The 18,817-nt window shown below is 55.7% G+C and overlaps 9 protein-coding genes across 9 annotated transcripts; 5 read left to right on the forward strand and 4 right to left on the reverse strand.

The window, feature by feature from the left end:
• Nucleotides 1-17: 17 nt before the first annotated feature.
• On the reverse strand, nucleotides 18-1,915 carry C8Q71DRAFT_758238 (glucosyltransferase). Its single transcript, XM_047923727.1, has 9 exons — nucleotides 1,804-1,915; nucleotides 1,655-1,743; nucleotides 1,300-1,603; nucleotides 1,080-1,239; nucleotides 891-1,019; nucleotides 678-834; nucleotides 563-622; nucleotides 367-509; nucleotides 18-310 (listed from the first exon to the last, which is right to left on the reverse strand). The coding sequence occupies exons 1-9, from the start codon at nucleotides 1,900-1,902 to the stop codon at nucleotides 66-68; spliced, it is 1,386 nt and encodes a 461-aa protein (XP_047778738.1). The 5' UTR covers nucleotides 1,903-1,915; the 3' UTR covers nucleotides 18-65.
• Nucleotides 1,916-2,042: 127 nt separating this feature from the next.
• C8Q71DRAFT_708011 (S-adenosyl-L-methionine-dependent methyltransferase) lies at nucleotides 2,043-3,028 on the forward strand (the record flags this gene model as incomplete). Its single annotated transcript, XM_047920589.1, has 7 exons — nucleotides 2,043-2,109; nucleotides 2,167-2,251; nucleotides 2,311-2,369; nucleotides 2,423-2,490; nucleotides 2,544-2,753; nucleotides 2,808-2,912; nucleotides 2,969-3,028. 7 exons carry the CDS (start codon nucleotides 2,043-2,045, stop codon nucleotides 3,026-3,028), a joined length of 654 nt encoding a protein of 217 aa, XP_047778739.1.
• On the reverse strand, nucleotides 2,967-4,780 carry C8Q71DRAFT_45655 (TauD-domain-containing protein). Its single transcript, XM_047918654.1, has 4 exons — nucleotides 4,124-4,780; nucleotides 3,494-4,052; nucleotides 3,328-3,440; nucleotides 2,967-3,277 (listed from the first exon to the last, which is right to left on the reverse strand). The coding sequence occupies exons 1-4, from the start codon at nucleotides 4,472-4,474 to the stop codon at nucleotides 3,167-3,169; spliced, it is 1,134 nt and encodes a 377-aa protein (XP_047778740.1). The 5' UTR covers nucleotides 4,475-4,780; the 3' UTR covers nucleotides 2,967-3,166.
• Nucleotides 4,781-5,423: 643 nt separating this feature from the next.
• Nucleotides 5,424-8,188, forward strand: C8Q71DRAFT_708025 (OPT oligopeptide transporter; the record flags this gene model as incomplete). Its single annotated transcript, XM_047920592.1, has 7 exons — nucleotides 5,424-5,737; nucleotides 5,787-5,864; nucleotides 5,913-5,977; nucleotides 6,030-6,676; nucleotides 6,729-6,798; nucleotides 6,855-7,070; nucleotides 7,125-8,188. The coding sequence occupies 7 exons, from the start codon at nucleotides 5,424-5,426 to the stop codon at nucleotides 8,186-8,188; spliced, it is 2,454 nt and encodes an 817-aa protein (XP_047778741.1).
• Nucleotides 8,189-8,614: 426 nt separating this feature from the next.
• On the reverse strand, nucleotides 8,615-10,497 carry C8Q71DRAFT_822436 (WD40 repeat-like protein). Its single transcript, XM_047926217.1, has 3 exons — nucleotides 10,265-10,497; nucleotides 9,996-10,212; nucleotides 8,615-9,943 (listed from the first exon to the last, which is right to left on the reverse strand). The coding sequence occupies exons 1-3, from the start codon at nucleotides 10,431-10,433 to the stop codon at nucleotides 8,809-8,811; spliced, it is 1,521 nt and encodes a 506-aa protein (XP_047778742.1). The 5' UTR covers nucleotides 10,434-10,497; the 3' UTR covers nucleotides 8,615-8,808.
• C8Q71DRAFT_758249 (TPR-like protein) lies at nucleotides 10,498-12,267 on the forward strand. Its single transcript, XM_047923728.1, has 6 exons — nucleotides 10,498-10,690; nucleotides 10,749-11,175; nucleotides 11,234-11,600; nucleotides 11,654-11,727; nucleotides 11,781-11,987; nucleotides 12,098-12,267. The coding sequence occupies exons 1-5, from the start codon at nucleotides 10,585-10,587 to the stop codon at nucleotides 11,812-11,814; spliced, it is 1,008 nt and encodes a 335-aa protein (XP_047778743.1). The 5' UTR covers nucleotides 10,498-10,584; the 3' UTR covers nucleotides 11,815-11,987; nucleotides 12,098-12,267.
• Nucleotides 11,873-12,662, forward strand: C8Q71DRAFT_45772 (uncharacterized protein). The gene is made up of 4 exons (XM_047918661.1): nucleotides 11,873-11,987; nucleotides 12,098-12,266; nucleotides 12,331-12,547; nucleotides 12,619-12,662. The coding sequence occupies exons 2-4, from the start codon at nucleotides 12,151-12,153 to the stop codon at nucleotides 12,619-12,621; spliced, it is 336 nt and encodes a 111-aa protein (XP_047778744.1). The 5' UTR covers nucleotides 11,873-11,987; nucleotides 12,098-12,150; the 3' UTR covers nucleotides 12,622-12,662.
• A 401-nt stretch (nucleotides 12,663-13,063) lies between these two features.
• Nucleotides 13,064-15,462, forward strand: C8Q71DRAFT_907421 (uncharacterized protein). Its single transcript, XM_047928952.1, has 20 exons — nucleotides 13,064-13,282; nucleotides 13,335-13,413; nucleotides 13,475-13,488; nucleotides 13,546-13,582; nucleotides 13,644-13,705; nucleotides 13,767-13,776; nucleotides 13,837-13,854; nucleotides 13,919-13,944; nucleotides 13,994-14,019; nucleotides 14,070-14,113; nucleotides 14,172-14,196; nucleotides 14,258-14,269; nucleotides 14,332-14,347; nucleotides 14,404-14,446; nucleotides 14,499-14,599; nucleotides 14,656-14,715; nucleotides 14,772-14,811; nucleotides 14,868-14,931; nucleotides 14,997-15,021; nucleotides 15,089-15,462. Exons 1-20 carry the CDS (start codon nucleotides 13,083-13,085, stop codon nucleotides 15,216-15,218), a joined length of 1,032 nt encoding a protein of 343 aa, XP_047778745.1. The 5' UTR covers nucleotides 13,064-13,082; the 3' UTR covers nucleotides 15,219-15,462.
• Nucleotides 15,463-15,993: 531 nt separating this feature from the next.
• Nucleotides 15,994-17,634, reverse strand: C8Q71DRAFT_857742 (uncharacterized protein; the record flags this gene model as incomplete). The annotated part of the gene is made up of 6 exons (XM_047927436.1): nucleotides 15,994-16,126; nucleotides 16,182-16,259; nucleotides 16,312-17,095; nucleotides 17,146-17,424; nucleotides 17,483-17,566; nucleotides 17,619-17,634. 6 exons carry the CDS (start codon nucleotides 17,632-17,634, stop codon nucleotides 15,994-15,996), a joined length of 1,374 nt encoding a protein of 457 aa, XP_047778746.1.
• Nucleotides 17,635-18,817: the final 1,183 nt, after the last annotated feature.

Below are 18,817 nucleotides of genomic sequence, written 5' to 3' on the forward strand. Positions count from 1 at the left end.
GCACGAGGCTCTCCGTGTCCGACAACGTGTCCACATCAGGACCGTACATGCATTGTACGACACTACTACCACATGAATCGCCCTACACCTGCCCTCGATTTGTGCAGGAACACGTACATCGTGGCGGCATTGATCAGCCCGTACCAGAAACCTTCTCCCAATACCACCCACAACGGGGCGTCTACCACCTGAGCTCGGAGCAAGATATAGGGAATGAGGAAGTAGCGTGGCTCGAGCAGCGGTGTGGGAATGAGGGTAGGAAGAACGAACACGGGTAAAAGGAGGTTCTGCAGTAAGGTTTGGTCTTGCCCTAAGCGCGATAGACGATCAACTAGAGTATGCTTCAGATAGGACGGAAGCTCTCACCGATGCGAATGAACCACGCCCATGCGCAGGCAATGTAGCCCGGGATCAGCAGGTAGGGGACAACCGGGTGCATCATGAAGATTCTGCGCCAGACATAGAAGGTATAGTGTCGATTGTCTGCCAATAAGAACGGATGGTGAATGCTAATTGGCAATGGTGAGCACTGAGCGAAGCAACAACGATGCACACGACATACGTGAACTTATACACCGTCACACCCATGAGTGCTGCTGTTGCAACCGTAGCCACGGTGTTTCTCAAACATTGTTAGCCTCGCTGTGGTCATGCCTCCTCGGTGCCGCAAACTCTACCTTGCGCTGCCGAACATCCGATTCCACACATCCCGCGCTAATGCACTTAGACCGCCTTTCCCACTGATCAGGGCGGGCCAGCCCATCATGGTAGCGAACCCCACAAAGTAGTACAGCTGCGGGATGTGCAAGGCTGGGACGTGGTTCGACTTATCACCTATCACGCAATACATATCAACATGAGACTTCGCGGCTGGTATAGATTGTACGTACCAAGGACGATCCCGCCGTTCCATACTACGAAGGCGCCGAAACCTGCAAGGACCAACGCATAGGGCACGAAAGCGCCAAGGATGTCTACAAGGACCCCTGGGAAGGTGATTATGCACTGGATCAGGTCCGCTATGAACACAAATGCGTCATTTGTTCTTGTCAGCATCTTCGAGAAATGCAGGGCCATACCTGGTGTAGCATCGAGAGCAGGTGGATCGTGAAGCTTCGCAAGCGGCCGGGCACCCGGAGGTGTGCGGCGAAACCGGAGGTACATGAGCTGGCTTGACGCATACGCGTATAGCACCCAGACAATGTTGTTCTGGCGGAACGTGCAGCTGACGGCACCTAGCTAAGATCCTTGTCCTCCATCAGGCGACCACTAAGTCACACGCGAGGAACGCGGACATACCAGCGCAGCAAGCCAATGCCTCCCCTGTGATGCCGCCACGACCGTCGCGACCACGAAGAAAACACTCGGCGTCTCGGTGTAGTATAGGAAGCCGAAGAACCACGCAATGGGGAAGCTAGCGAGGACGACGGCCTCCGTTGTCGGCGCGAAGACGGTGTGCGGCAGCCTCACGCGTTTGTGATAGCAGAGGAGCCGTGTGAGTGCGAAGGGGAGCGCGGCAAGAGAGAGCGCGGGCGTGAAGCGGAGCATGGAGAGGTTGCATTTGAACATGAAGACTTGCTTCAGCAGCAGGCTCAGCACGTAGCTATGCAACAACGGTCAGGGACACCGCAATGCACACTACTTGCACACTCACAGTCCAGGTGGTGTAGTAATCTTTGGATCCCAGGTCCAGTAGTCCCCTTTGCAGTACGCCTGCGCCTGCGGGACGTGAAACGGCTCGTCCTGCATGACACGTTGCCTGCGTGAGCACCGGACTTGTACAACGTAGGACAGAACGCTCACCATGTACGGCTCCGTGACCTCCTCATTGACTGCCTTCAATGTGATGATGCACAATGCCACGAAGCCAGCGTAGTACGATGCACCCGGATCCGACGACATGGTGGTATGCGCTAACGACCGCTGCTATTTCGGGACATCCTACTCAACGCTCTGGCGAGCGCCTATTGGGCGCTCCGTTGATTGAGTTTGCCACCGGCGACGCTCATTTAGCAGTCGGGGATATTATTCAGTGTCTGAACATGATTCCCACACCGGACGTCTCCCATTTGACAAAGAAGGACTTTGAACACGTGTATGAGCCTGCTGGTACGGCCATACTCCCAACTCTCCCGCTTTCACTCTAATGATTTTTTTCTGCTTCAGAGGACACATTCATCCTGTTAGATGCGCTCGAGCAGGACGCCGAAAGTCTGAGACTGTCACTTCCACGAGTATGTTTGGAGATAGGGTAAGTCAACTCACGAAGAATTCAACAAGTGGCTCTCGGATCTCAAAAATTGCCTGTAGTTCAGGATCGGGTTGCGTCTCAAGTTTTGTCGGAAGTATCCTTGGCCCATCGTCGGCGTGTAGGTCGTCAAACAGTACATGATTCACTCAAAGGCTAACATATCATTGTCAGTATACGTCGCTACGGATATCAATCCCCACGCATGCCATTGTACTAAACTAACCGGTCGCCAGAATAAGGTATGCCCTCGCACACACTATCCAAATCTGAACTCTCAAACTACCCGCAGTAGACACCGATAGAGCCACTCAACGCGTCCCTTGCAACTCCGCTCATGCAGCGGCTCAAGCACGCAGTCGATATACTGATCTTCAATCCGCCCTACGTGCCCACCTACGACGACGAGGCTGACGGTGCGCAGCAAGGCGCGGACATACAAGGCGCTTGGGCGGGCGGGAAGGACGGCATGCAAGTGACTGACGTCCTACTTGACCAGGTCGAGGTGGGCGAGCAGCAGTCGTGTTCACCCGCGATTATTGACGAATCGTGGATATAGAACTTGCTGTCACCCATCGGGCGGTTCTACTTAGTTGCAGTGAAACAGAACGACGTCCCTGCGATACGTCGAAGGCTGCTAGATACGCACGGCCTCCAGAGCGAGGTGAGCATGGCGACACCCTACCTGAATCCGTGATTTGAGCATCAACGATATCACAGATAGTTGTTCAACGTCGAGCAGGCGGTGAACATCTCTTCGTTGTGCGGTTCTCTCGGTAGTTCCAGCCAGTGAACAGCAAACATATCATCGGTTCATCCACTCCGCAGGTACAACAGTTTTCTTCTAGTAATGCTACACGCCAAAAATCTGATTCTACATCCTTTTTGATAGTGTTATCCTTAAGTTACGTGTCGCGCTTAGGCCGACAAGTCGAGCCCGTCGAGAGCGGGGATGGGACGCTCCGCCTGCGGCGCGAGACGGACACCGTGGCGCCTCTGGCCTCCAGAAATGAAGTCGACGATCGCAGACTATTGACGGGCATCAGCAAGTGCGAATAGCCAGCGGGGGAAACACATACGTGAGCAGTGATCCTGTTGTCCCAGATGACCACCGTGTATGGCTCCCACTTGACGCGCGCCTGAATGTCGACGCTCCTGTCAATGTGATTGTAGAGCAGCTCAAGGATCGCATCTGCCCGAGTGATATGTCAGCGGGTGCTCTGCCAGAAGCGTCGAATAACTAACCTGACTCCTCGCGCTTCAGGCCAACAATGCGGCGGGTGAACTGCCTGTTGACGTAGATCGCTTCTTCGCCTGTGACAGGGTGCCGCCTGACCACAGGGTGGATGTTCTCGACGGGGTCGCGCCTGACAACGCCACCACGGTAGCCGGCCCTCGAGTAGTTCGCCTGCTCGACGCCGGAGTGCACCGCCTTAAGGGTGCGCAGGAACGCGACGAACTGCGGGGACAGCCGCTTGAGCGCGGCGACCTGCGACGTGAACGCGGTGTCGCCTCCCGTGTCGGGCTGCGAGAGGAGGAAGAACGTCGTCAGGCCGGGCGGCTGCTGCTCGTACGAGACGTCCGAGTGCCAGGTCGTGGACGTGATGCGGTCCTCGCGCTCGAAGTTGTACGTCGCGTTCGCATCGCGGTACACGAGGTGCAGCTCTGGGTAGCCTTCGGGATGCCCCGACGTAGGGTGGATGTGAAGGCGGCCGAAGTGGCGGCCAAATTCGAGGTAGGCTTCTGGGTCGCGGTCGACGAAGTCGCGCTGATCCCTGAAGACCACCAAACCCCTACGGGCGACCTATAAGAGCACACACGCGTCCGAGATTAGAAGACAATGGAGGCGATGTGACGGTGACATCAGAGACTTGCCTCAAGCGCGAGCTGATCTCTCCCATCACTGTCGAGCGCAGCGAGGCTGACTCCGCGAACCTCTTCGCCAAGATGGGGCGTCAGCTGCACGATGCTGCTTGCGTTGTCCAGGAAGGACCGGGGGTTTGGGTGAGACAGTGCGCGGCTGCCCGGATCGATATGATCGAACGGAGTCAGAGGCGGATAGTGCTCGTCGCGTGGAAAGACCGGAAGAAGACGCGCGTAGCGGTAAGGTTCCTCGGTCTTGCCCTGCTCATTGTTCTCTGCCGGATTGGCAGCGGCACGGACAGTGACCGAGCTGGGAATCGACTCGGCGATAGGACGAGTAATTGTTTCGACCGCTGTAGACATGGCGATGCTGGGACTCCGCTGGGCTGTGCGAGGTGCTGGCTGCTGTCTGCAGCCATGCCCGCATAAATACACAACGGGTTTGTCGCCATTCCGCCGGCCTTGCACGCCATAGCGGTCACTTGCTCGTTATCTGGTGAGCAAGACTCGGCTGAAGTCTCGCAAGATGGCACTCATATGAGGAGTGCCCTGGGGCTGCCGGGCCGTCGGCATGCGCCAAACAACGCGTAAACAATGCAGATTAGATAGCGCGACGCGTCGACGCGCGCCCACAGACGCGCGAGGCACGTGGGGCGCGTGTAATTGTGTGCATCTCTGAATCTCAGCGAGCTGCATCTCCGTCGCCTCGCCACCACGGCAGATTCCCCTGGCGCCGCAAGACAATAGGGACAATAGCCAGAAACGCCAGTCCATTCCACCGTGTCTTGACTCCGTCCCGGCGAAGCGAGCGTTCGTATGGTGCGTGCCTTGGGGTATGATCGCCTGACTCGTGTACGGCAGGTCGAGGCCAGCGCAGCGATGATAGTGCGCCGCTTCCCAGAGGCAGCGTTATCCAGCGTGCGCGAGGGCAGACATGGCGGGAGCTCCTGTCGAGTCAGCGTCGCAGGAGGTGCGTGCGCCGTCGCCCTGTTCCCAATCTGGATCGATCGCAGGCGGATCATTCTCAGCGATTCTGAGTCTTGTTGTGTCATGGCAATGTCATGCTCATGATCGCTCCCTATCATCCCGACTCTTATTGTTCTGCAGCGCTTGCGCTAACCAACCAGGGGATCCCGGAGACTCACTCTGGCTTCATTAGGAGCGTAACAATTAGACCTCCACGCGAGCCCGTCTTCTTGGCTATCTGCGCGAACCATGAAAAGGCAAAGCAGCCATGGGTCAATTCCTCAGGCCCCCTCCCCGCCCGCAGCCCTTTCCTCCTCACTTCCTTCAGCGGCATTCAGTTGACGAGATGGAGTCCAAGGACACCTTCCCCATTCCCCTGCCTCAGTTGCTGCGTCACCGCAACCCCATCCCTGACGTTCCCGAGGATGTCGACTATGTCATGCAACACTTGAACGACCCCAACTGGGATATGAACCAGGTGTCGCCCACCGCCAGTGTTACGTCCTTCCCGATGGAGCACAAGGGGACCAGGACGATGTCGAGCGGGCACTCGATCCACAGCACTGAGCTAGACTCCGAGTCGCAAGTCGGCTCGACTTACAAGACGGGAGTATCGTCGCGGGCACGTCTGCAGGAGGCAGATATCGAGGACTTCAACGAGTATGTCATTTCCGTGATACATCCGTTGCATCCTATTCACGCATCACAGCGAGTCGCCGTACGCCGAGGTGCGCGCCGCAGTGTCAAATATCGATGACCCCACGATGCCTGTAAATACTTTCCGAATGTAAGCGCCCTCATACAGGTCCGAAATGTCAGCTAACAGCAATGATAGGTGGTTCCTGGGAATCATTCTTACGATTCTCATGGCTGGGATCAACCATTTCTTTGACGAACGATGTAAGTAGATAAGTGTCATCGTAGGCATGATGCTGACTCGCCACCGCCACAGACCCCTCAGTTGCCATTAGTTCCCTCGTCGTCCAACTCGTCGCTCTTCCGCTGGGGAAAGGTCTTGCATGGCTGCTCCCCACGACGCGCTTCAACACCTTCGGCTATGTCTGGTCCCTCAACCCGGGGCCGTTCAACATCAAGGAGCACACCGTCATCACCATCATGGCCAGTGCAGTCTACAGCGACGTCTACGTCACGACTGTCTTCGCGACGCAGAAGGCCTTTTACAACCAGAGCATCAGCTTCGGATACCAGATCCTCCTCGCGCTCTCGACGCAGTGCCTCGGCTACTCCTTTGCGGGCGTCGCGCGCCGCTTCCTCGTCTGGCCCTCGAGCATGATCTGGCCCGGTGCGCTCGTGTCGTGCGCGCTGCTCAACACCCTCCACAAGAACTGGGGCAGGAGGGAGAAGCGCCACATCAGCCGTGAGCGCTTCTTCCTCTACGTCCTTGTCGCGGGCACCTTGTGGTACTTCCTCCCGGGCTACCTGTTCACCGCGCTCAGCGTGTTCAACTGGGTCTGCTGGATCGCGCCCGAGAACCCGACGGTCAATGCTCTCTTCGGATACTCGACGGGTCTCGGAATGGGCTTCCTGACCTTCGATTGGTCGATGGTCTCTTGGATTGGCAGTCCTTTGGTCACTCCCGTACGTTGGTCCTCGTCCTCTCCATTGGATCGTTCCTGATCGTCTTGTACAGTGGTGGGCTGAGGCGAATATCGCGGTGGCGTTCGTCCTCTTCTTCTGGATCGTCACGCCGGCTGTCTTCTGTACGTCTATCTGTCGCATGAAGTCTTAGCATGTGTCCTAACTATGGTCTCCCCAGTCACCAACGGCTTTTTCTCGCAGTACATGCCGATATCGTCCTCCGGCTCGTACGACCGCACTGGAGCCGCTTACAACGTCTCCGCCATCATCACGAACGGGCTCTTCGACGAGGAGAAGTACAAGGCATACTCGCCGATGTTTATCCCGGCGACATTTGCCATCTCGTACGGCGTGCAGTTCGCGGCCATCACCTCGGTGATCGTGCACACGTTCGGTATGTCGTCTTCTAAGATCCCACGTCCACGTCGACTGACGGGTCATCTTGCAGTGTGGTACAGGCATGACATCGTCCGCCAGTTCAGTCGTGCGCTCAAGGACGAGCGCGACGTGCATGCTCGCCTGATGCTAGCGTACCCTGAAGTCCCCTGGTACTGGTACGCGGCAATTGGTATCATCTCCTTCGTGCTAGGCGTCATCGGCATCGAAACGTTCCCGACCCAGCTCCCCATATGGTGCCTCGTAGTGTCCATCGTCATCGCCGCCCTGCTCATCATCCCTGTGGGCATGATTCGTGCTATCACTAACCAGATGATCTCCATCAACGTCATCATGGAGGTCCTTGTCGGCTACATGCTCCCGGGCAAGCCCGTCGCGATGATGCTCTTCAAGTCGTATGGCTTCATCACCGTCTCGCAGGCACTCACGCTCGCGAGCGACATGAAGATCGCGCACTACATGAAGGTCCCGCCGCGTATCACGTTCGTCGCCCAGACCCTCGCCACGATCATCCTCTGCTTCGTCTGCGTCGGCATCCAGATCTGGCAATTCGCCAACATCCCGGACTTCTGCCAGCCGGACCAGAAGGACTACTTCACCTGCCAGGATGTCAGCGTGTTCGCGACCGCGTCGATCATCTGGGGAGGCATCGGCCCGCAGCGCCTCTTCTCACCCGGCCAGCTCTACAGCCCCCTCCTCTGGTTCTTCCTCGTCGGCGCGCTCTCGCCCATCCCCTTCTACATCCTCGCCCGCCGCTACCCGCACTCCCTCTGGAGGTACGTCAACATGCCGATCTTCTTCGCGGGCCTCGGCCAGATGCCGCCTGCGTCGGGCATCAACTACTCCGCCTGGGTCATGGTCGGCGCGTTCTTCCAGTGGTTCATGCGCCGCTTCCACTTCCGCTGGTGGATGCGCTACAACTACATCCTCTCCGCTGCGCTCGACTCGGGAGTCGCAGTCAGCCTTATCATCATTTTCTTCGCCCTCGAGATGCCGAAGGGCGGTATCACCCTCAACTGGTGGGGGAACACCGTCTGGATGAATACCTTCGACTCGATGGGCATGCCTTTCAAGTTCCCGCCGAACGGCACCTTTGGGCCCGACACCTGGTCATGAACACGAACACTTCCTCTCTCTCGTTTCCTCACCTTCCGTCTGTAGCATTATTCGGTATATCATTATCTCTGAACGATCCATCCACGACTCATCCGCATCTACATCATACCACGTTGACGTCTCCTTTTCTCTTCTCAGGCCTGAGGCAACATCTGGCCCGCTCATTTTTCGAGATCTCGCTGTAAAACGAACCGCTAGGGTTCCTCTTTCTGCGACCCCTTTCCGCCTTCGTTCACGTACTACCGGTTGTATCAGTAGTTACGATCATGTTACCCGTTGCATGTGTTGACGACTGGAATGATTATGCGTCAGCACCTTATGACATGTACTACCTTGCGTGCTGTGCGCTGGGCACTTGCGTATTCAGTAGCTTGATGAAGACAGTCATCCGGGCAAGCTGATACGGCGACTGAGTTCATTGCGACTGAGTTTGTTCCTCTCGGACAACCGAAGAGAGGAGCGTTCCGCGTTCGATGCCGGCCGACGGAGAAACAGTGGTTGACGTCGATAGGCTAAGAGCAGACAACAATACGACATACGCACGAGCGAGCAGGAGCTCTTCGTTTTGAGCAAGAATAGAACAGGTACAGATAGGTACAGAGCATGAACTGCAACACAATTTATGCGGGCAGACCCCATATCCTGACCTCCCTGCCAGTCGCGCCCCAGAGCTCCTTGCCCTCGGCGCCGAACACGAAGTCTGCAACCTCGCCGCCCTCCTCGAAGCGAGCGAGCTCCTCCCAGGACTTGTGCGCAAAGATGCGTGCGCCCTCGCTCCCAGCAACACCCAGAAGCTGGGCGCTTATGTCGTAGGTCACCTTGTTGACCTTGAAGCCCTCGCCGAGCGCGATGGAGTGGGAGATCTTGGGCTTACGCAAGTCCCAGATCGCGACAGAAGAGAGCGAGTCTGGCGCAAGCATATGGTAACCGTTCTCGGAGAAACTGAGAGTCTTGACGGTGAATGGCGTGCTCTCGGGAGGCGATAAAGACGCGGCAACAGCACCCGAGCGGATATCGTAGACCTGGATCGTGGAGGCAGGGGTGCCCACGGCAAGGAGTGTGCCGTCTGGATGCACGCTCAGAGCTGTGAACGACTCTTCTGCGGGGGCCGAGCGATACACGAGCGAGCCGCTCGTCAAGTCATGCAGAGAATAAGTGCGGTCGGTAGACGCCAGCGCCACGAGAGTGTTCGTAGGGTGCACTGCGAGGCCTGTTACATCGCCCTTGTGCGTGCGAATGACCGCCCTAGTCTTGTACTCGCCAGACACTGAGTCGAGCGCCCAAGCCCTCGCGGTCTTGTCAGTGCTGGCAGAGAGGAGCAGCGTCGGCTCGCTCTCGCTGACAGCTTCGCGGAACGCAACGTGCGTAACTTTCTTCTGGTGGCCGGGGAGGGATGCGAGGACCTTGTCAGTGCTGCGATCGTAGAGCTGCACAATCTTGTCGTTGCCGCCCGTGAGGAACTGCGACGGGTTGGCCGTCGACACGGCCAAGGCAGTGATACCAGCGGGCGAGGGCGAGTGCAGGGAAGGAACGGCGTGTTTCGCGGTAAAGGTCTTGACTTCGGCCGGAGTGACATAGCCAGTAGGAGGCTTGCGCTTCTTGCGCTGGGCGGACAGTGTCTGGTGCGTCTCCTCGATTTTCTTTGAGACCTCTTCAGGGAGACCCCCTGCTTCACCCTCTGCCTCTGCCATCTCCACGTCTCCTCCATTTCCTGCCGGTGCGACGCCCATTGTCGCCGACACACTTGCAAGGGCTCTGTGGAGAATACGTCAGCTCAATATTGGCACAACGTCGCGTATACACGTACTCTCTTGCCGCATCACGCTCGCGAATCATACGCGCAACTACGCGCGTCGCGGCGTCCTGAGCATACAGAGCATAGCTCAGCTCCTGACGAAGGGAGTTGTACTGCTGTTTGAGCGTGAAGGTCTCGAGCATGAGAGCGTCCCACTCATTTTGGAGGGTGTGGAGGAGAGCCGGGATGGAAGTGGCAGATGGTGGACGCGGAGCAGCAGTCTTCGGGTCTGGAGAGCATGTCAGCAATACAGTCTCAGTTAGATCCAGTTTCCAACGCACTAGCTTTGACGGTGATAAGGTCAGATTCCTCCAACTTGTCTCCAGTAATAGGGTCTGTGCCGTTCTCCGTGATGTATTTGAGGATCAGCCTCCGCTCGTAGACATGGCCAGACTTTTGCGAGACAACAGGGTCTTGCGGTGGCTCGCCAGAGATGGAACAGAAGAACATCTTGACGACGAGCGGCGAGGAGGGGAGGATATGGAGAGTGTTCGTCCACGACGGGTTTGCTCAAGTCGAAGTTGGTGAACGCAAGCGCCGGAAGGCTGTTTGGGCGTGTTGATGCGGGCGCCTGTCCTCCAACACTCACCTCTGTACGGCCATGTCCAATAAACAGCGACTCGTTCTCTCTATCATCGACTTCCTCAACCAGTCTATTGAGGACGGCACCGTCAAGCAAGACGATCAGGAGAGTCTCGAGGTTGCAAGTGCGTCTCCTTACCGCCTTGTCCGACTCCACATCCTGAACGAATATTACGCGCCCAGTCCAATGCATCGGCGAGGCCTTCGCAGTCGATCCCTCCGATTCAGCACAGCGCGAGAAGCTGTCAATACAGCCTGCGACACTCCAGAATGTATTCGATGTCGTCTTGAAGACGAGGGAGAAGGTTGGTGCCGGCTCAGCGGCAGCTGCGCCCCCTACGCCAGCCGCACCAGCTGCTCCGACTGCAGAGGACAAGGCGAATGCAGAGAAGCTGAAGGCCGAAGGCAATGCAAAAATGTCTGCTAAGCAATACAGCGAAGCCATTGACGCTTATACGAAGGCTATCGCGCTTGACCCGACAAATGCCGTGTACTACTCGAATCGCGCCGCAGCGTATTCGAGCAAGGAACAGCACAGTGAGGCGACCCTTGATGCGCAAAAGGCAATCGAGGTCGACCCCAACTTCGTGAAGGCCTATCATCGACTTGGGTAAGTCCGTCAATTGTACTGAGCATTGACGTGCCCCTTTGTCAATATACTTCGATAGACACGCACAGTACTGTCTCGGCGACTACAACGAGGCCGCGGCTGCCTTCCGTCGTGGTGTGGAGCTTGACCCATCCAACGCTTCACTCAAGTCCGGTCTCAAGAATGCAGAGGCTCGTATTGCACCCGAGGACGACTTGTCTTCCTCGCTGTCCGAACCCGAGGCATCAGGCGGTAACGCCGACGCTGCAGGTGCCGGTTTGGGTGGAATGGCTGACATGCTGCGAAACTTGGGTGGTGGAGGCGGTGGCGGAATGCCTGATCTTGCCAACCTCATGAACAATCCAATGATGATGCAGATGGCCCAGCAGATGATGGGGAATGGCGGCCTGGACAGAGTGATGCAAAATCCTGCCTTGGCCAACATGGTTAGTCGGCCTCTCACTGCGCTCGTCCATCCTCGTTTACATGTCTGTTCTAGATGAACCGAGTACAGCAAGGTGGTGGTATGCCCTCCATGGCAGAGCTCATGGCGGATCCGACGATGAGAGATATGTGCGTCGTATCGTCAGAGCCATAGTAGCATTTGCCTGACCGTTATATGACAGGGCCCAACAATTCGGCGCGGGTGGCGCGCCATGATATGTATAGCTGAAGTGCGACTTGCTAGAGCTATCAGGCCCGTGCTTGGATGACCCTTGTCTTGGATAATGCATCGGATTGTGTTTCAGTGGTTGAAGGCAGACTATTCAATGGATTGCTCCGTCTACCTCCAATGACTGGCGCTCGCCTTTCTATGTTGGCCAATTGAAGAGGTTCGTCGTCTACGTATCCATTTCAGCATGGCTCACAAGATCTACCTCGTGGCGACACCCTTCGGCGTGTTGAAACGAAATTCAATCACTGCTCCGAAATCACGCCGCAGAGATTTGACAATCATGTTCGCAGACTTAGCTGTGGGACCTCCGCCGACAAAACATGTGTGGGACAGCGAGATTAGCCCTTCTTCCGGGGTCCAAGCTGTGTCTTCCGCTGTCATCGAACTTCGCAGTATTTAACATCAACACACACTGCAACACTGCCTTTGTGACTCCGTGAGATGCATGATTCCCTCTACGAATGAATCACTATTGACGTACAGACTATCTCAATGGCCAGGGTATACATTAGTGCATTCCTTGTATTCATTCTGCAAATCGTCCGGTGTTTCTTGATACTGTACGTTCTGGGCGCGCGGATGGAGATCCCCATGTCCCTCATGATGTGGTGGTCGTCACCCTTGACATTCATTTCATTTTTGATAGGTGTAGTACGACATGAATATTCTGGGACTACTGGAGGTCGGCGCTCAGCTCCGTGGTACAGTGCTAACTCGGTGAGTTAGAACCGCGCTGTGACCGCACTGTGGGTGTATTCTCCGAGTTCATGATACTTATCATCTAGAAGTAGGTTATGCATCAAATCATGATGGTCAGCCCACATTCTCCGTGTCTCAACTGCGCCGAGTGTGACTTCTACAGCGATGAACCACTAGCTAACAGTCTCGGCAGGTAGAGCTTCCGGCTCTTGCCACAGTATGGCAGCGGTGCGACAATGCTTTTCTCGGATCACAATGATAGTTCTAGTCAGCGAAACATGCGCGTGAGGATGCTCGATTGTTGGCGAGCCGCGGAGGGGATGCCTGTACTGCCCAATGGAGTCGAGCATGTCAACCGACCAGAGAGTAGGACACGATCTGAAGGTGCGTGGAATCATAGTTGGGTACGATGCTCAGCTTGAATGACAATGGCTCTCAACAGCGGTGTACTAGTGTATCTCGTTGTCGGTCTTCAGAATGTTCATCGACGACCTCGGGCAACGCATGCTCATAGTGCTGAATGGATGTATAGATCATCTCTCAGGGAAGTATCATGCAGTCAGACACTCAACAGCGCCCAAAGAAGAGATGGAATACCGGGATAATAAGTATGCCCCTCGTCTTGAAAGAGAGCCAACGGTCCTTTTCCCTTGGACTTTCAACCTTCAGGGTCGCTACCGAGATGGCTGACTTGACCCTCGAACTCAATGCTTCCATGGGCTGCCTCTTCATAGGTGTCGTCCTCAGTGTCGCGTACGACTGCTTACTGCCTCTTGGTCTCTGAACCTAACGTCCCTCCTGCCAGATTCTACGGAACGCTATGTGCCCAGCTCCTGTACTACTGCTGGAACTACCGAAGCGACGCCCGCACCCTGAAGCTCTGGGTAAGTATAAATGAGCAGTCCATCTGCCATGCTGCAGCCTAAGGCTCACAGCTTGTGCTAGGTGTTCGCTATGTGGTTCGTCCATCGGTATGTCATCTTACTGGCAAAGCTCTAACGTCTCCACATTCTCAGGGCCGTACATTCTGCAGGTATGGTAACAGAGATACATGTCAGTGAGCTTTGTGTCACCTATATTGCATGCTATGTGTTGACAGTCATTTGCCATATAGCAAGTTTGGTTTTACCTTGTCGCACGGCACGGCAACATATTCGGCGACTTAGACCTTGATCCGTAAGGAGATTTCTAATATTGCGGGTGCTAAACTTGTCCGTTTACATGCACAACAATGCAGTTTGACCGGCGTAAGCTCGCCATACCCCTCGCGATTCGCCTATGTAACGACCTTCTGACATAACATGCAGGCTCAACAGCTGTTATCCGTGGGTTCTTTAAATGATCCAGATTGACTGGCAACGGTTCTCATCGCAGAGCTACTAATCCCAGCGCATTGTGGAACTCTCCGTACAATGGCACGAGGATCTTTGCTATACCTCGCCTGCTGGGCTGACCTTCATTTAGGTATCTCCTTCTCAAGATATGGCAGCGTGAGGATGCATCCTTCATATAGGTGACAAGTGTCATGATATTCCCCAAGTCCTATATGCTAGACGTCACAAATTGCTTCATGCGGTCGTTTGCGTGAGTTATCTTCGGTTTCAGTAAATCATCACGTCCTGACTCGGACGCCCGAGTATAGGGAATGTTGTTCTTGATCTGTGTAGGTAGGTAACACAAACATCGCTTTGGAAAGGCCCGCGTAACATCCCCCTACTGGACCGAAAGGATCATCAATCGGTAAGCTTGAACTTTCGTCACTTCCCAAGCCCGCTGACGTATACCGCAATTTTGACTGACAGCTATAATATATCGCATGTCCGTATTTGACGTGACCATTTCGACATAGCCTGCCGCTCATCAAGTCGTCTCAGCTTCCCTCATAAAAGTATTGACGGAGCGGCCAAACGTGTGCTAGTATGCGTTGCTTCTAAAGACATCATCAGAATGCTTATTAGACTGGGAACAGGTACCAGCCTACTGGACGCTGGCGTCTGCCTTCGCCATGGACTCATACATAACTTGCGTGCTGTGTTATATTCTGCATCAGCGTAGGAGCGCATTTCGACGGCAAGTGTTACATCCTAAGCTGTTGTCTCCGGGAGTCTCACGTATCAAGCGAACAGCACCAACGCCATTTTGGAGAAACTTATCGTTTACACCATTAACCGCGGTATACTACTATGGTGAGTACGAGACCCTCAGGATGAACTCCAGGTCCACCGACGCTGAGGGATATGAGCTCGTTTCGCAGCCTGCTTTCATTACTCTGTATCATATTAGTGAGTGATACGGACACGTCGATTCCTGTTGTATCTGACTTTGACTTGTACCATAGTTACCGATAGACGGGCGACGTGGCAGTGACTACAGCGAGATAGTCTCCGTACCCGAAGCTGCCTGTGCGTGAGACGAATCGAGCACTAATTACAGCGCCACATACTTACTTGATTTACTCTGGTAACAGTGTACGTCAACTGTTTGATGGCAGTGTGCGTACGTCGAATATTTCGCTGACATCCAGTGTACTGATCTCGCAACTGGGCCTTACTGGTTAAGTCTGAACGTTCGTAATCATCTAGGCCAACTAGAGGTAGAGACGGGGCACGGAACGGTTGATTTTCCTCAGGTCCATGTGTCCAGTTCAGCGCCGCGAAGTCGATACGGAGCCTGCTCAACGCACCAGTAGCAACGAAGGCTCTCGTCCGCTACATCCATGACACCGGCCTCTTCACAGCCACCGTGTACGGCGACTTGTCGCAGGCTTGGGGAGAGGAAGGAGAAGAATACTTTGACGAAGAAAAATCGGACGTGGACAAGAGAATGACCAGCAGGAACTTAGCTGAGCAGGCGGTAGACGGATGGGTTTACGGTGACAGTCAGTCATGGTTTCTCACTTCTTTTGCTTCATACCCTACTACACATTACTCCCGAGGCTCCGGCTGATGGACATGCACTGCGAACGAAGGATGACAAGGTAAAGAGGAGGAGGGCAGTTCTACATCGTGCTTTGCCCTCAGTGACGCTAAAGGGAACAAACAAACTAACGGTTCAATAGGTGGCTGAATCGAAGGCGGCATGCAGCATGTACCCGGTGTGTCGAATGTAGGATGAATATTTGGGGTGTTCTTCGCGAGAACATAGTGTCAAGTCAATCTCATTGCCAGATACCTATGTGTACGTCAGTGCATGCTACCTAGACTAATCCAGGATCCTAACACATCTACGCCCACTTCTACGGAGAGGCGCTAATTACTCACGCACAAGATGAAACGTGTATATCCTAACTTGACAAAGGCGGTCCATCCCATTGAACCCATAAGAGATAGCGAGTGAACTGGAACAAACAGTCCGAGGGATGATCGATACGGAAACAACAGTAGGTCATGAGTCGTAAGAAGTCGTAAAGCGGATATCGTAGAGGTAGATATGTTTAAGTGAAGGTCGGCGAAGAGGTAGGGTGTTTACCAGAAGAGGATCCAGGCACCGACGAACAGGCCGATGAGGACGCCGATCGCGCGGAGCACCAGCACGACGAGGAGGGCTTTTCGCACTGCGGCGTAGAACGTGGTAAGTGCAGAGCCTGTCCAGTTTATCCTGATGTGTACGGGTAAGTTGATGCCTTCGCTTCGACATGGATGGAGAGACGTACCGCCGATCGTTCGTGCCACCCGCACGTACGCTCGCTTCCCAGCCGCGCATAACTGCACGATACCGTTTGCCAAACACCCTATAAACCGATGGTCAGTACCACACAGCAACCACCTCCATAGAACACGTACCATATCCAGAAATTAACGTCGGGATAAGAGAATCGCGGGAAGATGCTCGTCAAGCTAGGCGCAACCACCGGCATCCGGAGCATCTCCAGCGTCTCTGCATCCGGGGGCAGCAGTGACTGCGGGCTTACCATCGTTTCCTCGCCCTTCTCATTGCTCACACTCATCCTCGATTTCCCCTTGCCAATCCTCGTAGCCTTCTCCACGAGAGGCGACACTTTCGGCACTGTCATGTTCAGAAGGAGATCGAGCGTCATGCCGAGCGAGAGACCCCAGAGCTTAAGCTCCTCCTCGCCGTCCGCGCCGTACTCAAGCGTCGCACGCTTCTCATCAATGGCGAGGAGCTGCGACTTTGCATCGCCAGCTGCCGCATGCGCGAGCGGGACCGCGGCAGACGCGGAGGGTGAGATCAGGATAGCGGGGAACTGCATGCTGCCCACGAGGACGCGCATCAGGAGGCGGAGCACGGTCGAATGCCGAGGTGCAAGACGCGATGATGCGTCGACTGTTACGTGCGACCAGCGAGGGCGGCGTGGCGCACCCTTGCCTTGCATGGAGGATGGAAGGGGGAGGAGCTCGGCAAGGGGCACCCAGTGCAGTGCAGTGCCTGGGGCCGGATCAACCGGAGTTGTATGTGGTGCAAGTTGGAGGAAGACGAAGGGAGAGAGAACCATGAGGAGACGCTTGCCGAGGGAGGTGGTAACTTCGCGGTCGTCGAGCTGCCCGACTGGAGTATATGCGCTTTCGGCGAGGTCGAGTCCAATTTCCTCCCATGTTTGGCGCATTGCTAGAACATATGAGATTCATGCAATGAGACATCTGAGTGGGCACTCATACCTGTGTACATGCCACCTTCGTCAGCCTCTTCAGCCTTACCGCCTGGGAAGGCGACATGGGCCTCGCGTGTACGCGGGCCACTTCCGCTCATGCGACCTGCGTCCGCTGTCACATCCGGCTTGTCTCTGCGTAGGAAGAGAATCTCAGGTCGTGCCCCTGGCGCATTGACCCAGTCGAGCTGGAAGAATTCGGTGAGGCCCGGGGTGGGTTCAGGGGGCAGGTTGTATGACGGCGGCGGGACTACGCGAATAATGAGTGCGACCGCTGCTCTCCGAGGTTCTGCTCAGCATGCACATCGTGAGTCGTCCGAGCCCCTGAACAAAACATGACTACGCACGAGTTGCCGGCGAAGAAATGACTCTTGGCGGAGTTGAGCGGATGTGGTGCAGTGCGCGCGAGAGCAGCGGAATAATGGAGATTTCTGTGGATATATGCGTGAGCGGGTCGACGGGTGGGGACGACGAGCAGCGTACCTGGGGTGTCTGCCATGGTGGGCGGTGGCAAGGGGCGGTGGTGGGCGAAAGTGCTCGTCTGCGCGAAATTGTCCGCGCGCGGCAGCTCGGCCAATAGGCTTAGACGCCGTGCAATGCGTTGGGGAACCTGGGGATTTGACGTCACGGCCCGACCTTGCCTCTTTCGGACCCGAGTCGAGCATCCGTCGATCGCCGTGCTCATCGACTGAACCATCGTCCTCGCTGTCTTGCGCGTCGGCGACCTGGCCGCGCTGTGCTGCAGCCATCCCACTCATTCCGCGGCGCGCAAATGTCGCTATAACTCCCGCACTCCTTATCTCTACATTCCCCACGGCGGGCTCGCAGCTTCCCCAGCCGAGTCCCCGCAATCCAGTTCATCGTTCTCCGCACTCCATTCCGAGAGTCGAGACTTGCTACTCTGCTATTTAGCTCTGTGCGACTCGGCGAGAGTCATCTCTGAAGGACATCTACACTGACGAGAAGTCAAATGGCTTTCAGTCCGAAGTGATCGAGGCCCGGGCAGACTACACACATACTAAGGTGGAACTGCGATAGCGGTGAGCTTTCATCAGGTTGACTCAGAGGACAGAGCAATGGTCACTAAGCTTGATTGTTCTGTCATACATCTGGGGCGTTGTATCGACGGCAGCTTCCTCAACTCCCTGGACAATCTCGGTGATCCGGAGTACCTCTCCACGGACTTCGCTGGGCCCAGGAATGATCAGGAATGCCTTCCATCTCTCGTCTTCATACGGTGAACCGCGCCGCAACGCCTGCAAGCGCTTCACTTTTAGGTTTTGGGCATTCATTTACGTCGTGTGCTCCGTCAGATCAAATTCCCTTGCAGTGCGCACGTCGAGCTGTGGAGCTGGGTCGACCTCAATGACTTCCCCGAGGAGGAGGTTATGGGGATTCTAAGTCGCTGGCCCGCACTGCCATCCAAATTATCCCTCATAACTCGTCCAGCTTCAGCGCGCTCCTAGCGACCCTCCAGTCCGTCGACATCGAGGCCGCTATCGTGTTTGCCATCCGTGGCTGGCGGGGGACGCATGCTGTAGACCGTGACGATAAGGCATACTTCGTGCTGCGCTCACCGCCGGACTGGGAGGTGTCTCTTCGAGCGCCCTAGGCGTCCTACGGTTGCGCGGAGTCCTTGCTAAACGTCCTACTGGATGCCGCGATGTTACTCACGCCGGTGC

The sequence above is a fragment of the Rhodofomes roseus genome, assembly GCF_022264815.1.
Source record: "Rhodofomes roseus strain CIRM-BRFM 1785 chromosome Unknown C8Q71scaffold_10, whole genome shotgun sequence".
Classification (NCBI taxonomy): Eukaryota; Fungi; Basidiomycota; class Agaricomycetes; order Polyporales; family Fomitopsidaceae; genus Rhodofomes; species Rhodofomes roseus.

Excerpts from the sequence above, each read along its gene's own strand:
- C8Q71DRAFT_758238 (XM_047923727.1), bottom strand. The coding sequence starts at position 1,902 with ATGTCGTCGGATCCGGGTGCATCGTACTACGCTGGCTTCGTGGCATTG. Across the intron at positions 835-890 it reads GAACGGCGGGATCGTCCTTG|GTGATAAGTCGAACCACGTC; the intron begins GTACGTACAATC and ends ATTGCGTGATAG. Across the intron at positions 510-562 it reads GTGACGGTGTATAAGTTCAC|CATTCACCATCCGTTCTTAT; the intron begins GTATGTCGTGTG and ends ATTGCCAATTAG.
- C8Q71DRAFT_45655 (XM_047918654.1), bottom strand. The coding sequence starts at position 4,474 with ATGTCTACAGCGGTCGAAACAATTACTCGTCCTATCGCCGAGTCGATT. Across the intron at positions 3,441-3,493 it reads CCTGAAGCGCGAGGAGTCAG|ATGCGATCCTTGAGCTGCTC; the intron begins GTTAGTTATTCG and ends TCACTCGGGCAG. Across the intron at positions 3,278-3,327 it reads ACAACAGGATCACTGCTCAC|TCTGCGATCGTCGACTTCAT; the intron begins GTATGTGTTTCC and ends GCCCGTCAATAG.
- C8Q71DRAFT_822436 (XM_047926217.1), bottom strand. The coding sequence starts at position 10,433 with ATGTTCTTCTGTTCCATCTCTGGCGAGCCACCGCAAGACCCTGTTGTC. Across the intron at positions 10,213-10,264 it reads CCTTATCACCGTCAAAGCTA|ACCCGAAGACTGCTGCTCCG; the intron begins GTGCGTTGGAAA and ends CATGCTCTCCAG. Across the intron at positions 9,944-9,995 it reads GAGCGTGATGCGGCAAGAGA|AGCCCTTGCAAGTGTGTCGG; the intron begins GTACGTGTATAC and ends TATTCTCCACAG.
- C8Q71DRAFT_758249 (XM_047923728.1), top strand. The coding sequence starts at position 10,585 with ATGTCCAATAAACAGCGACTCGTTCTCTCTATCATCGACTTCCTCAAC. Across the intron at positions 10,691-10,748 it reads GGAGAGTCTCGAGGTTGCAA|TCCAATGCATCGGCGAGGCC; the intron begins GTGCGTCTCCTT and ends TTACGCGCCCAG. Across the intron at positions 11,176-11,233 it reads AAGGCCTATCATCGACTTGG|ACACGCACAGTACTGTCTCG; the intron begins GTAAGTCCGTCA and ends ATACTTCGATAG.
- C8Q71DRAFT_45772 (XM_047918661.1), top strand. The coding sequence starts at position 12,151 with ATGTGTGGGACAGCGAGATTAGCCCTTCTTCCGGGGTCCAAGCTGTGT. Across the intron at positions 12,267-12,330 it reads AACACTGCCTTTGTGACTCC|GGTATACATTAGTGCATTCC; the intron begins GTGAGATGCATG and ends CTCAATGGCCAG.
- C8Q71DRAFT_907421 (XM_047928952.1), top strand. The coding sequence starts at position 13,083 with ATGCAGTCAGACACTCAACAGCGCCCAAAGAAGAGATGGAATACCGGG. Across the intron at positions 14,114-14,171 it reads TGCTTCATGCGGTCGTTTGC|GGAATGTTGTTCTTGATCTG; the intron begins GTGAGTTATCTT and ends GCCCGAGTATAG. Across the intron at positions 14,932-14,996 it reads CTCCGTACCCGAAGCTGCCT|TGTACGTCAACTGTTTGATG; the intron begins GTGCGTGAGACG and ends CTCTGGTAACAG.